At 41.4% G+C, this 13,922-nt stretch overlaps 1 protein-coding gene across 1 annotated transcript; it reads right to left on the minus strand.

The window, feature by feature from the left end:
* Positions 1–7,346: 7,346 nt before the first annotated feature.
* Positions 7,347–13,263, minus strand: GPR33 (G protein-coupled receptor 33). The gene is made up of 2 exons (XM_032179648.1): positions 13,120–13,263; positions 7,347–8,445 (listed from the first exon to the last, which is right to left on the minus strand). Exon 2 carries the CDS (start codon positions 8,437–8,439, stop codon positions 7,423–7,425), a length of 1,017 nt encoding a protein of 338 aa, XP_032035539.1. The 5' UTR covers positions 8,440–8,445; positions 13,120–13,263; the 3' UTR covers positions 7,347–7,422.
* Between the last annotated feature and the right edge of the window lie 659 nt (positions 13,264–13,922).

The raw sequence follows: 13,922 nt of genomic DNA on the forward strand, positions 1-13,922 counted from the left end.
GTGTGTTTGCATTTTAATAGCAGCCCTTTAGCACAAATTAATCTCTATTTGGTAAGATGTGTGAAAGTTACTTTTTGTGGGAAGAAAGAGGGTGAATTATTCCTTAATTCTCTGTTTAAAAGAGTTGCTACTCTCAGAGCCTCTGGAGTCTCATCTCCCAGTCACTCCCCAGCACAGTGCAATTTTGCTTTTCTTCCTGAAGCTAATCACTCTGAAAAATTCTTTAGGTTAAATTCACTGGACATATTTTAGTCATCTCTCTTAACCAATCTGTACACCCTACATCTTGAAATGTTGTGTTTCCTGACAGGAGACTTAGTTTTCCTTCTCTCTTTTCTAGATGCTCCTTCTGAAGTTCTTGTCACGGGATCACCTCTGTGCTTGCCTCTAAACATCAGTGTTCCAGCCTCAGCCTTGAGTGCTCACTGTGCACACTCACCAGAGGCTATGACTCTACTCCCATGGCGTTAGTTACTGTTCATTCGTTCATCTATTCAATACTTTTTTTTTTTTTTTGAGATCGAGTCTCACTCTCTTGCTCAGGCTGGAGTGCAGTGGCGCAATCTTGGCTCACTGCAACCTCCTCCTCCCAGGTTCAAGTGATTCTCCTGCCTCAGCTTCCTGAGTAGCTGGAGTTACAGGGGCCCGACACCATGCCCAGCTAATTTTTTTATTTTTATTTTTATTTTTAGTAGAGACAGGGTTTCACCGTGTTGGCCAGGCTGGTCTCGAACTCCTGACCTCAGGTGATAGCCCATTTTAATGTCTCTCAGGCATGAGAAATAAAAATAGAATTCTAAGTCTCCAACCTGACTGAACAGACCCCTTCTTGGCAAAGGGGACCCCAGAGAAACCTTGAAAACTTTCTTGGCCATGATAGGATGGAAGGTCAGACATACCTTGTTGTACTCCCTCCCATGCTAACTGCCATTAGGCTTTCTTCCCTTTGAACTAAACAGAAACCAGTCCTTTCAAAAGACTCCACCCTTGATTTCAACCAACTGCCTGAACACTGCCTCTCTTGCAGTTTCAACAAAACAACCAACCAGAATTTCTTCCTTATAAGAGATCACTGACCATGGAGTGGTTTGGCCAGTCTATGGAGAATGCACAGTGAGGACTTTTGTGCCCTCTGCTTTACTTTTTGACATCAGGAGGCCTAAAACTCCACTTTCAGATAACGCTAATGCCGCCATTTTTGGAACATGAGTCCCATGAAGAAGCATGAAGCTCAGTTACACATGCACATATTTATCCTCTCATAAATATTCAGGACTCCTCCTATAGCTTATTGAATACTATATATTTAGCTACCCTTTTCAGCATAAATTCCTATCTTATTCTTCTAACCTTTAAAGTGCCCGTTTCTGGCTTCTGGCTGGAGGTTATGCTTCAAAGCCTAACACAATGATCACCCTGCAGGCTGCAATTTTTTATGAGAAATAAAGTTCTCCTTTCTAAATTTATGAGCCTTGTCATTCTTCAGTTGACAGGCACCTGAAACTTAGTATGTCTGTATTAGCCTGTTTTCACACTGCTGTAAAAACATACCTGAGACTGGGTAATTTATAAAGGAAAGAAGTTTAATTAGCTCACAGTTGGAAGGCGAGACAGGCACTTTCTTCACAAGGCAGCAGGAGAGAGAAAAGCATGCAAGAGCAGGGAAAACTGCCTTATAAAACGATCAGATTTTGTGAGAACTCACTGTCGTGAGAAGAGCATGGGGGAAACCACCCCCATAATCGAATCATTTTCCTCCCTCGACACATGGGGATTACAGGTCCCTCCCTCAACACATGGGGATTACAATTCGAGATGAGATATGGATGGGGACACAGAGCCAAACCATATCAATGTCCAAGACTGAACTGCTTTACCTGCTCCTTCCTTCCTTCCTTCCTTTTTCTTTCTTTTTCTTGCTTTCTTTCTTGCTTTCTTGCTTTTGTTCTTTCTATCCTTTCTTCTTTCTTTCCTTTTTTCTTTCCCTCCCTTCCTTCCTTTCTGCCTTCCTCCTTCCTTCCTTTCTCTTTCTTTCTTTTGTTCTTTCTTTCCTTTCTTCTTTCTTTTCCTTTTTTCTTTCCCTCCCTCCCTTCCTTCCTCTCTCTCTCCCTTTCCTTTTCTTTCTTTCTTGCTTTCTTTCTTTCCTTTCTTCTTTCTTTTCCTTTTTTCTTTCCCTCCTTCCTTCCCTCCCTCCCTCCCTTCCTTCCTTCCTCTTCCTTCTTTCCTTCTTCCTTCCTTCTTCCTTATTTCTGTAAATGGAAACCACCAGCTGTTTCCCAATACAGAAATGCATGCATTTGTCATATTCGATCCATCATCTTTTGAATGGATTTTATATTTGGGGAAATTCCTACATTTTGAGTAACCCCTTCTCACTCATGTAGAAATCAGAACTTAAATTCCCCAGCCTCATTTGCAGCTAGGATACAGGCATGCTGACCAGATATCCTTGTGCAAGACTAAATTTGGAAGTGAGCAATGTGAATAAGCAAGCTCTGCATGAGATTTCTGTCCTGTTGGCAGAGCTTTCAGGCACAGAGTAGTTCAAGACCTAATGCAGAAATGGTATTAGCGGCAGTAGCAGTTTTAGTAAAGCCAAATTGCTGATATTTTGGGCTCAGCAGCAGCAGCAGCAGCAGCAGCAGCAGCAGCAGCAGCAGCAGCAGCAGCAGCAGAGCAGCAGCAGCAGCAGCAGCAGCAGCAGCAGCAGCAGCAGCAGCAGTAACAGCAGCAGCAGCAGTAACAGCAGCAGCAGCAGCAGCATTTGGTATAATTTACTGAAATAGGGAACACCAGTGACAAATTCCTGATTTGGATAGTTTTGTGGCATGTTTTGGGCATGGTTTCTGAGAGCTGCTCCTTGAATGTTTCTCCAACTATCCTAATAATTCTGTGAGTTACTTAATGTCTTTTAATAAATCAGTTTTTGCTTAAATCAGCCAGAATGAAATCTACTGTTTGCAACAAAGAACGCTAATTGACAGAGGAATTGTCCTCAACTTCCCCCTCAACCAACAGAATTTACAGAACTCAACGTTTCTTGATCCTTACTTACACTTTCTTAGTAGGCCACTTCATCTGTTCCTTAGATTACTTTGGCACTGTCCTATTTGGCCACCCATCTCTAGTTTTGACCTCTCTACTGTAGTAGACAGAGCAATCTATCTTTCTAAAATGCAAATCTCAACCTATCACTCTTAGGTTTAAGGTCTTTCAGTGGCTTCCAAATGCCCTCAAAATAAAGTCTAGGATCAAGTCCAAATTCCTTCTTATAGGCTCTCAGGATCTAGTCCTGGTCGACTTTTCCAGCTCATGTTTCCAGCCTGCTTCTCACACGTAATGTTGCGATTATGTTTTTTGGCTTGTGCTGGACCAGCAGCAACAGGATCCCTTGGGATCCTGTTAGAAATGCAGAATCTGGGCCGGGCGCGGTGGCTCACGCCTGTAATCCCAGCACTTTGGGAGTCCGAGGCGGGCAGATCACGAGGTCAGGAAATCGAGATCATCCGGGCTAAAACGGTGAAAGCCTGTCTCTACTAAAAATACAAAAAATTAGCTGGGCGTGGTGGCTGGTGGCTGTAGTCCCAGCTACTCGGGAGGCTGAGGCAGGAGAATGGCGTGAGCCCAGGAGGCGGAGCTTGCAGTGAGCCGAGATCGCGCCACTACACTCCAGCCTGGGTGACATAGCAAGACTCGGTCTCAAAAAAAGAAAAAAGAAAAAAAAAAAAAAGACATGCAGAATCTGGCCTGGAGTGGTGGCTCATGCCTGTAATCCCAGCACTTTGGGAGGCTGAGGCAGGTGGGTCATGAGGTCAGGAATTCAAGACCAGCCTGGCCAAGATGGTGAAACCCGGTCTCTACTAAAAATACAAAAATTAGCCGGGGGTGGTGGCAGGCACCTGTAATCCCAGCTACCTGGGAGGCTGAGGCAGATAATTGCTTGAACCTGGGAGGTAGAGCTTGCAGTGAGCCGAGATCACACCACTGCCCTCCAGCCTGGGCGACAGAGCGACACTCTGTCTCCACAAAAAACAGAAATGCAGAACTGACTTACTGAAGTCAGATTTACTCCAGGTTTACTGAATCAAATCAGCATTTTAACAAGATTATTAGGTGATTCATTTGCATATTGAGGTTTGGGTAGTGCTGCTTTATAGCAATGTCCTCTCTTTCCCTCCAGGGCTTTTACACTTTCTGCTTCCTCTCTTTCAAGGAACAATCCTCCTCTTCTTTATATGCCTAACACTGTTCTGCAGGACTCAGGCCCTTATCCAGGAAAACCTTTTTGACTGGTGAAGGCTGGAACTACCATTTTACTCCTTTTTCTTTCCTACTAAACTGGAGTTTTCTAACCTAATTGTACTTTAGACTTAATCTGAGAATAAAAAATATACTGGCCAGGTACGGTGGCTCACACCTGTAGTCCCAGCATTTTGGGAGGCCAATGTGGGTGGACTGCTTGAGGTCAGGAGTTCGAGACCAGCCTGGCCAACATGACAAAAGCCTGTCTCTACTAAAAATGCAAAAATTAGCTGGGCGTGGCAGTACATGCCTGTAATCCCAGCTACTATGGAGGCTGAGGCACGAGAATTGCTTGAACCCAGGAAGCAGAGGTTGCAGTGAGCCAAGATCATGTCACTGCACCTCAGCCTGGGTGACAGTGAGACTGTCTCAGTAAACAAACAAACAAACAAACAAACAAAGATACTGGTTCCTGGGTCCTGCTTCTAGAGATTTTAGTTTTAATTGGTTTGGGTAAGGCCTAGAAACTGGCATTTTAAAAAAGTATCCCAGATGATTACGATATGGAGCCAAATTCAGAACCACTGCACTAGACTTCAAGCTTCTTTAGGACAGGGATTGTGTCAGATTCACTCTTGTTTCCCCAGCACCTATCACAGTGTCAGGTACATACACTATTCTGGTAAATGATTGTTTCCCCTAATTTCTCAGGGATATGGAATCAGATTTGTGTTGTACACAGCATTCTATCTTATACCCTAACCTCTCTCACACACGTTAGCATCTGAGCATCCTTCTCATCAAAACAAAGAGCTACTTCTTGAGGAAAGAACTTAGACTGGCATTTAAAATGCATCTCTAATCACCCTTGTATTTTGTTCTTAAACCAGTTTGATATTGATATAGTGAAGCTGCTTTATTTAATCGGGTGCTGAGAGGCACATTGTTTTGAGACACTGTCTCTATGTACCAGTTCCACAGAGCAAAACCACTAGTACTCTTTGTTTATAAACCTCTTGAGTCCTGAGAATTCAAAATAGTGAGGAGGTTGATGAGATCAACACAATTATAATGAGTAGATTTTTAAAAAATTAACCAGTTTTCTGGGAGGTTAAAAATGCATTTGGGAATAATTTTCTTAATTATACCCTGTTTTCTTACATTTAAAGTGACTTCTTTAAAAAAAACTCTTAATATCTTATATTTATACAGTGCTTTACATGTTATAATTATGCACACTCAACTTTTATTAAATATCTTTTATTATCAATTGTGTATAATGTTCTAGAAATGAAATGCTATAGTTGATAGGATTCCTTCTGTCCCTGAGTTGTTTACAATTTATAGAAAGATGGAACAAAATACTTCAAAAAGCCCCCGACCTAGGTCTCATGAAAAAGACAATTTAAAGCATACATAGATAGCTGTAAGGAATGACAACATATGGCTTACAAAGACCACAAAATCCACGCTTTCCAGGGCATGTTCCTTGTTTATTATTGTAGCAGGCCTGAGGAGGTAGACAAAAGGCACTCTCTGTAGCTGCTAGATTTCCAAAATTCAAATCTTGTTTCAAAGAATCCTATGTTCCATTCAATAATTTTCTTTCTTAAATCCTGCATCATAAAACTAAAACTTCAGTGGGCTTGTCAGGACCTGGGATAGTGTGGGGTGGAAAAAAGCACCATACATTTCTCATTGCAGCTCTAGTCAGAGCCACAGCCTGGTCATCAATTCATATCTCCCTTTCCGAAAAAGAAAAAAAAAAAAAACTGTTCAAGCTTCAAAACCTTGAAATAGGGTCAGCAATTAAAGTTTTCATCTACCCAAAGTTTTTTGTCATTCCAAGTAAGAGAGACCAAGCCCCCAGTTGCCCAGGGGAGCCCTGATACCATGTCAATTAGCAGGATTTCTAGGACACCAAACTACTCTTACTTTCTCTATAAAAAGTTAGTCATGAAGATTAATTTTCTTCTTTCTGTATCTCATTGTAATTAATATCATACATTTTGGGGATTTCTGCATAGGCTATATGCTTGCAGTTTGGAATGCTTTGTACAAAGCATGCTGGTATATTCAGGGACTGAGTGTGGGATGTGACCTAAATATCTCCATGTTGTATCAGTTGAACTAACTAGATAGTTCAGTTGATTTAGAATTGACAGGACTACCTATTGATTGACATGTACTGATTGATTGATAGAATTAACTAAATACAAAGACAATAGGTGAGTGATATTATGTGTTTCTACATAACTTAGGTGCTGTCACTTAGTACACAAAGCTTGAAGCATAACCTGAAAATCAGAGAACACAAAATTAATGTTGTTATTGCATTTATAAAATTAAGTGTACTACAACAGGCAGATTCTTGAACATTATTTTAGCCCCAAATTTTGGAGATAGCTTACTGTATAAATATTAGAAAAAGACACTTAAGATGCCTTAATAATTAAAACACTGAAGTAGAAATGTCTTTATACTTTAACATGGGTGTAACAAGATGAGTGCCTTGCGGCTGGGCACGGTGGCTCACGCCTGTAATCCCAGCACTTTGGGAGGCCAAGGCGGGTGGATCACGAGGTCAGAAGATCGAGACCATCCTGGCTAACCTATAAAATACAAAAAATTAGCCAGGTATGGTGGTGGGCCCTGTAGCCCAGTACCAAAAGGTGAGGCAGAGAGTAGGTGTGAACCGGAGGCGTTTTAATGACTGAGATTGCACCACGGCATCCACCTGGGGACAGAAAGACCCGTCTCAAAAAAAAAAAAAAAAAAAAAATGAAAGGAGTGAGTGCCTTGTCAGCCTCTAACTCACCGGTGATAGAAAACCCCGTTCAAAAAAAAAAAAAAAAGGTGAGTCTTGTCACTTCCATGTTAAGTTTTATTCATACCAATTAAATAATTTAGATGTTACTAAAAATGGGGACTCTGTCCAAATGTCTTTAGAAGTTCTGGGACAGAAAATCAAACTTGGAGGAAAGAAAAGAATCACATTTGCAGCTTGATCTTGCAAATTGCTTGTTTTCTTGCAGCCCTTTTATTGCTCAGAGATCTAACTATAGTACAGCCTAGTTATCTCTCTCTAATATAGGGACTATAGCATACAAAAGCAGAAGGTATATCTCTATTGGTATAATTGACCAAGTACATGTTTGCTTAAGAATCTAGAATTTAAATTTAGGCTTCTGAGTTTAGGTTTTGTGTCCTTTCTGCAGAAGAATCCTCACTAAATGTTGACTCAAACAGAGCAAGAATGGACTTCTTGAAGACCTTTTTGAAGTTCTCCCCAACAAATAAGTAGAGTGTGGGAGAAAAGATAGTATTGAAAGAAGTGGTTAGCACTGTAAGTATCAAAGTCAACTCTAAAAGTAGTGACTGGTTCTTAGTGAGAAGTAAGCCCTGGTGTATATGGTAGGGCATCCAACACACAAAGAAAGAGATAATGGCAGTCATCATAACTTTGAAGGGCTTGCTGGATTTAAACAGGCCCCTCTCTTTCACCTTGCTGGCTACTCTTTCATAACAAAAGATGATGATGAAGAAAGGTAGAAGAAAGCCCAGCAAGAAGCGGCTGATGAAACAGGCCACATGAATCCACTGCCTTAATGCTTGCATCTCCTTGCTTTCCCAGTTAGTAGACACAGCATAGTTATTTTGGCAAGTCACCTTTCCTTTACGGTCATGATGTGTCTCTCTGAAAATCAAATAGGGGATGCTGAGGGCAGCGGCTGAGATCCAGACTCCCAGGACAATGCTGAAAGCCCAGCGTGGGGTTCGGTGCTGCTGGGACCACACTGGGTGAAGAGTGAGAAGGTAACGATCAAGACCGATGGCCGAAAGGAAGAAAACAGAGGTGAACATCCCCAGAGACAAAGTGCTATTGAAGACCTTGCACAAGGCAGTTCCAAAGTTCCAGTGATTGTCTTGAAGTTGGGAGGTGGCCATAAATGGTAGAATCATTGTTGAAATAAAATATGAGAGAATGAGATGAAAAAATAAGAGAGTATTGACAGTCTGTTTCATCTTGAATCTTAGCACCCATAGATAGAGGCCATTGGTGATGGTACCAATTATAGATGAAATGTACAAAGAAAGGGCAATAATCATTTTTGATGCAGGAGCTAGAAACTGAGTGCTGTTTCTTACTAAAGTAGAGGCATTGATGAGGTAATCAGTAGAGTTGATCAGATCCATAATGACCTGTGGAGTGAGAAACAGTGAAAATAACAACAAGAAAAAGCAAAAGAAAAGGTTAAATGTAAAAATTTAAAGAGTAATTTTTTTACATAGTGATACTTCTAGTCCAAATGATAATATTTTAACAGCAGTAAGCAAAATATTTCTGCAAATTAAATATTTTTCTAAGGTCTATACTTTTATGTTTTAATGAGGAATTAAGATCAGATGAATCTGAGCATCAAAAATAGAAATATATGGATGAAATGAAATAAATGTGAAAAAGAAGTAAATGTTGGGACATTTTGACAATTGTTCAATAATTGGGTAGTTAAAAATCTATTTTTTTTTCTGAGATAGGATCTCACTCTGTCACCCAGGCTGGAGTGCAGTGGAGTGATTACAGCTCACTCAGCCTCAACCTCCTGGGCTCAAGGACTCCTCCTGCCTCAGCCTCCCAAGGAGTTGGGACTACAAGTGCACACTACCAGGCCAGATAATTTGTTTGTTTGTTCGTTTTGTAGAGATGGGGTCTCACTGTGTTGCCCAGCCTGGTCTTGAACTTTTGGACTCAAGCAATTCTCCCGCTTGACCTCGCAAAGTGTTGGGATGACAGGTGTGAGGCACTGCGCGTGGCCAAAAATCTTCTACTTGGACGTTAACCAGAAGTCTGACACTTTTTGATGGGCAACACTTCTAGAATAAGGCAATGTAGAATGAGTCTTATTTGACTTGTGAGGGTAAAAGTAGCTAATGAAATGAACTTGAATAACAAAAATAATAGCAATGTTGCAAATTAGTAGTTATGGGTTTTATAATTAGATTTCTCTCATGAGCTAATTATATATAGTAAATACTATTATCTAGTAGTCTAATACTCAGCACATAACAGTAATAACTAATATTCATATGGGAGCCTAAGCCACCACAAGATTGTGAAGTACCTTCAGAATCGTCAACAAAAGAGGGAAGTGTATTGTAAGATATAGTAATTTTTTTTTTCGAGTCAGAGTCTTGCTTTGTCACGCAGGCTGGAGTGCAGTAGCATGATCTTGGCTTACTGCAACCTCTGCCTCCTGGGTTCAAGCTATTCTCCTGCCTCAGCCTCCTGAGTAGCTGGGATTACAGACACTCGCCACCAAGCCCGGCGAATTTTTGTACTTTTGGTAGAGACAGGGTTTCACTGTGTTCGCCAGGCTGGTCTCAAACTCCTGACTTCACGTAATCCATCCACCTTGGCCTCTAAAGTGCTGGGATTACAGGCGTGAGCCACCGCGCCTGGCCAAATGTAGTAATATTAATAGTTCATTCTTGAGGAGGGAACAAAAAGGAGAAAAGTCACCAAACTCATATTTATCCAATATTTGTGGTATGCCAGGAACTTTCTATAAAAATCATTTCTGGCCGGGCGTGGTGGCTCATGCCTGTAATTCCAGCACTTTGGGAGGCCGAGGCGGGTGGGTCACAAGGTCAGGAGATGGAGACCATCCTGGCCAACATGGTGAAACCCCGTCTCTACTAAAAATACAAAAATTAGCTGGGTGTGGTGGCGCGTGCTTGTAGTCCCAGCTACTCGGGAGGCTGAGGCAGGACAATCACTTGAACCCGGGAGGCAGAGATTGCAGTGAGCTGACCTGAGATGGTGCCACTGCATTCCAGCCTGGTGACAGAGCGAGACTCCGTCTCAAAAAAAAAAAAAAATTGTATTTTTCCTTGCAAAGCCTGTGAAGCAAATCTTTTATTTTTTTATTTTTTTATTTTTATTTTTTATTTTTTTTTATTTTTTTTCTTTTAACTCATCTGTATTTGTTACAACTTTAAGCAGAATGTGACTCGAGCACTACATTTCCATCCACAAGACTGGGTCTGAGTTATTTTTGAACAGCTTTATATGCTTAGGTAAGCTTGTAACTTTGCTCCTCCAAACAATACTTTTCTTTGGAAAACAAGCCCTGTGGAGAGATCCTTCCATCAATTTGCTTCAGTTTAACCTATTTCTAGAGAACTAGTACATGCAGAATTGTCAACTACAGGAGATGAAAAGTTCAAAAAGTAGATCCTACAAGATGTAACAAATACTTTTCTAAACATCAAGGTATAGCTCAGGAACACTTCGATAACAAGATTTGGTCTACTTAGAATCCGGCTTGACAGCTAAACACTTCAGACCACAAAGTTAACATCATGTTACATACATCTTACAACGCACATTACCCCAATATGTGAAAATAAACCAACGTGAAACTCAAAAAGCATTACTAGCTCTGCTTTAGTGCCTAAGGTATCACAGCATCACTTAGTAGACAGAAATCTTATCTTCCCCTTAAAGTAGTTGTCATGCCACACAGATTTTTTAATATTAACAAAAATAAAGAAAAACATCCTTGAAAATATATTATCAGAGGAATTGTAGAGTACTGAACAGGTAAGTCATCCTTCAGCCAGAGGTTAGTCTACTTCTTCCGCAAATCTTTTAAACAGAGGGGAAAGTGAGGCTTTGTAGGGTTACACGTCTTATCCATCAGTATTTCCCACCATGCCTCCATTGTACCAGGTGGGAAACTACTACTGCTTTATATTACTTCTTTGAAACTCAGTAATTCGTGTGTAGTGTTTTTAATAATGCTCCATGAATCAGAGTGTTTGATTATCTAAAATATCCAATTTCTTGGATAATGGATCCCATGGTATCAAAAATATAAACCTGAGAATATTTTGGAAAATAGCTATTATAACAGAGTCATATCAGCAAATTGGTTTTAGATAAATTGGATAAAGCAATGGAAATTACTAATGGTGCTTTTTTCCTCACTAAACAAAGACATTCTAAGAATATATACAGAGAAGTAAGATAATTGCTATTTGTTTTATTTTTATTTATTTTTTAGAGACAGGGTCTCTCTCTGTCACTCAGGCTGGAGTGCAGTGGCATGATCCTAGCTCACTGCAGCGTGGAACTCCTGGGCTTCATCAATCCTCCCGCCTCAGACTCCAGATAGCTGCGATCACAGGTGTGCAGCACCACATTTGGCTAATTTTAAAATTCTTTGTAGAGAAAAGGGTCTTGCTATGATGCCCAGGCTGGTGTTGAACTCCTGGCCTAAAGTGATCCTCCCACTTCAGCCTCCCAAAGTGCTAGGATTAGAGGCATGAGCTGCTGTGCCCAGCCATAATTGCTATTTAAAAATCACAACTTCCTAAGTTAATTCTGCCTTCTAAGGGAGTTGCAAAATTTTTCTCCAAAGTAGAAAAATGATTCTTCGTGAAAATACCTTAGTAGTCTTCTTTGGGAATAAAAAGTGGAGTCTGAAACGTATGAAATGGGCAGGCAATGGCAAATGAAAGAATGAGAACCTGAGAGAGAGGCTTTGTGAAGGCCCTGGGACCTCAAGAAGAGGGTGGAAGACGAGGATGATTTTAAGACAGGCAGCACAGAAAAAAACTCAGCAGGATGTTAGGAGCCCTGAAGAGGAGAAAGGGTCAATGAAGTATTCTGAGCAGCAGAAATGACACAGGGGATTTAAAAATAGGAATGCCTAATAATTATAATCTATTTGCTATGCTTTAATATGGTATAGTGTCCCTTTTCCCCATTAACCCTCAGCTGTCTTGTGTTGGTGGTGGTTTGGGGGAATCAACGTCTCTGTGGTGTTTTTATCCATGGAGTGTGTGTAGAGGTGTGTCTGTGATCAGTGTATGTGTATCTTAGTGTATCTGTGTGATCTCTGTGTATGTATGTGTCTGTGGTCTTTGTATGTTTTTCTGTGGAATGTGTGTATGTGTAGTGTTTGTGTGTTTGTGTTGTGTGTGTGTGGTCTCTTTATGTGTGTGCATATGAGAAACTAGATACCTGAATTTTAGGAAAGATTTTTTTTTAAATTGCACATCTGAGCTCTAGAAGGACATCTGAAAGTATTGTAGAACACGGGCAAAATCATAGTAAAACTTTTCTGATCAATGTTGGTAGTGATTCTGAATATCATATAAAGTTTCCTAGGAATTCTGATTTATTGCACATAACCAGGAGATTTCTTCACCCTTAAACACCTTTAAAATGATTTGAAAGTACTTGAGAATAAATAAATGGGGCAGATCTCGGACTCTGGCATCCCACAGAGCTGGGTTTGTATCCTACCTCTATACTTACCAGCTCTGCAAGTTTAGACTTAACTCGTTGAGCCTTTTTCTCCTGCTAAGCCCCTCAGTTTTGTGTGTGTGTGTTTTTTTTTGTTTTTTTTTGTTTGTTTGTTTGTTTTTTTCAGACGGAGTCTCACTCTGTCTCCCAGGCTGGAGTGCAGTGGCGTGATCCTGGCTCACTGCAACCTCCACCTCCTGGGTTCAAGCGATTCTCCTGCCTCAGCCTCCTCAGTAGCTGGGCCTATAGGCACCTGCCACCATGCCTGGCTAATTTTTGTATTTTTAGTAGAAACGGGGTTTCACCATATTGGCCAGGCTGGTCTCGAACTCCTGACCTTGTGATCTGCCCATCTTGGACTCCCAAAGTGCTGGGATTATAGGCATGAGCCACCGCGCCCGGCCACAGGCGGCTTTCAGGAAGACCCCACCTCCACTTGGGAACACTGAGCTGCTGGCGCAGGGGAAGGCCACAGGAGCCTCAGGAAGCTGATGTGCAATAAGCCTAGAGGGTCAATTCAGATGATAGCTCTAGGATAATCCTGCTAGTCCAGAGAATCTTACCTCGGAGCTGTGTCTTCATGCCAGATTGGTCTTGAGCAGGCCAAAGTGACTCTACACCATCAATCTTCTCACTAGGAACAGAGTGAACAAAATCAGTGACACTTTGCCTTCATTTCATATGTCTTTCTTCTTGCTGATGCTACTCCCCAAGCTTGAACTTGCTATTATTTAAATACTCAGGTCTTTTCCTCTTTTTGGTTCCTTCTTTTCTGTGGAATTTACTGCTTTAGAGGTATAATTAGAGAAATGAATACTTCTTCAAACCATTTCTCCATTTTGAGGGGCATTTAAAAAAATCTGTAAGTGACCAAGTGCAGTGGCTCACACCTGTAGTCCCAGTGCTTTAGGAGGCCAAGGCAGGAGGCTAACTTGAAGCCAGGAGTTAGAGACCAAAATAAAAAGAAAAAACAGCCGGGCCTGGTGGTGCACACCTGTAGCACTAGCTACTCAGGAGGAGAGGCTGAGGCAGGAGGATCACTTGAGCCCGGGAGTTTGAGGCTGCAGTGTGCTATGGTCATGGTGGTGAATAGCCACCACACTCCAGCCTGGGCAACAGAGACAGATCCTGCCTCTCTCTCTCTCTCTCTCTCTCTCACTCTCTCTCGAGAGAGAGTGAGAGAGAGAGAGAGAGAGAGAATGAATTGCATAAGCTAAGTCATTTCATTTAAAAGGTTAATAAGCTTGTTTCAGGTGTTAATTCCCTTCTCATATTGGATCATCCCGCCAGGCACCCACTCTGCCTCAACTCTAGGGTGTTTATTAGCATATGGATGGATGGTGTTGGGTATATAAGGAGGTGGTAA

This window comes from Hylobates moloch, unplaced genomic scaffold (genome assembly GCF_009828535.3).
Source record: "Hylobates moloch isolate HMO894 unplaced genomic scaffold, HMol_V3 SCAFFOLD_16, whole genome shotgun sequence".
Taxonomy (NCBI): Eukaryota; Metazoa; Chordata; class Mammalia; order Primates; family Hylobatidae; genus Hylobates; species Hylobates moloch.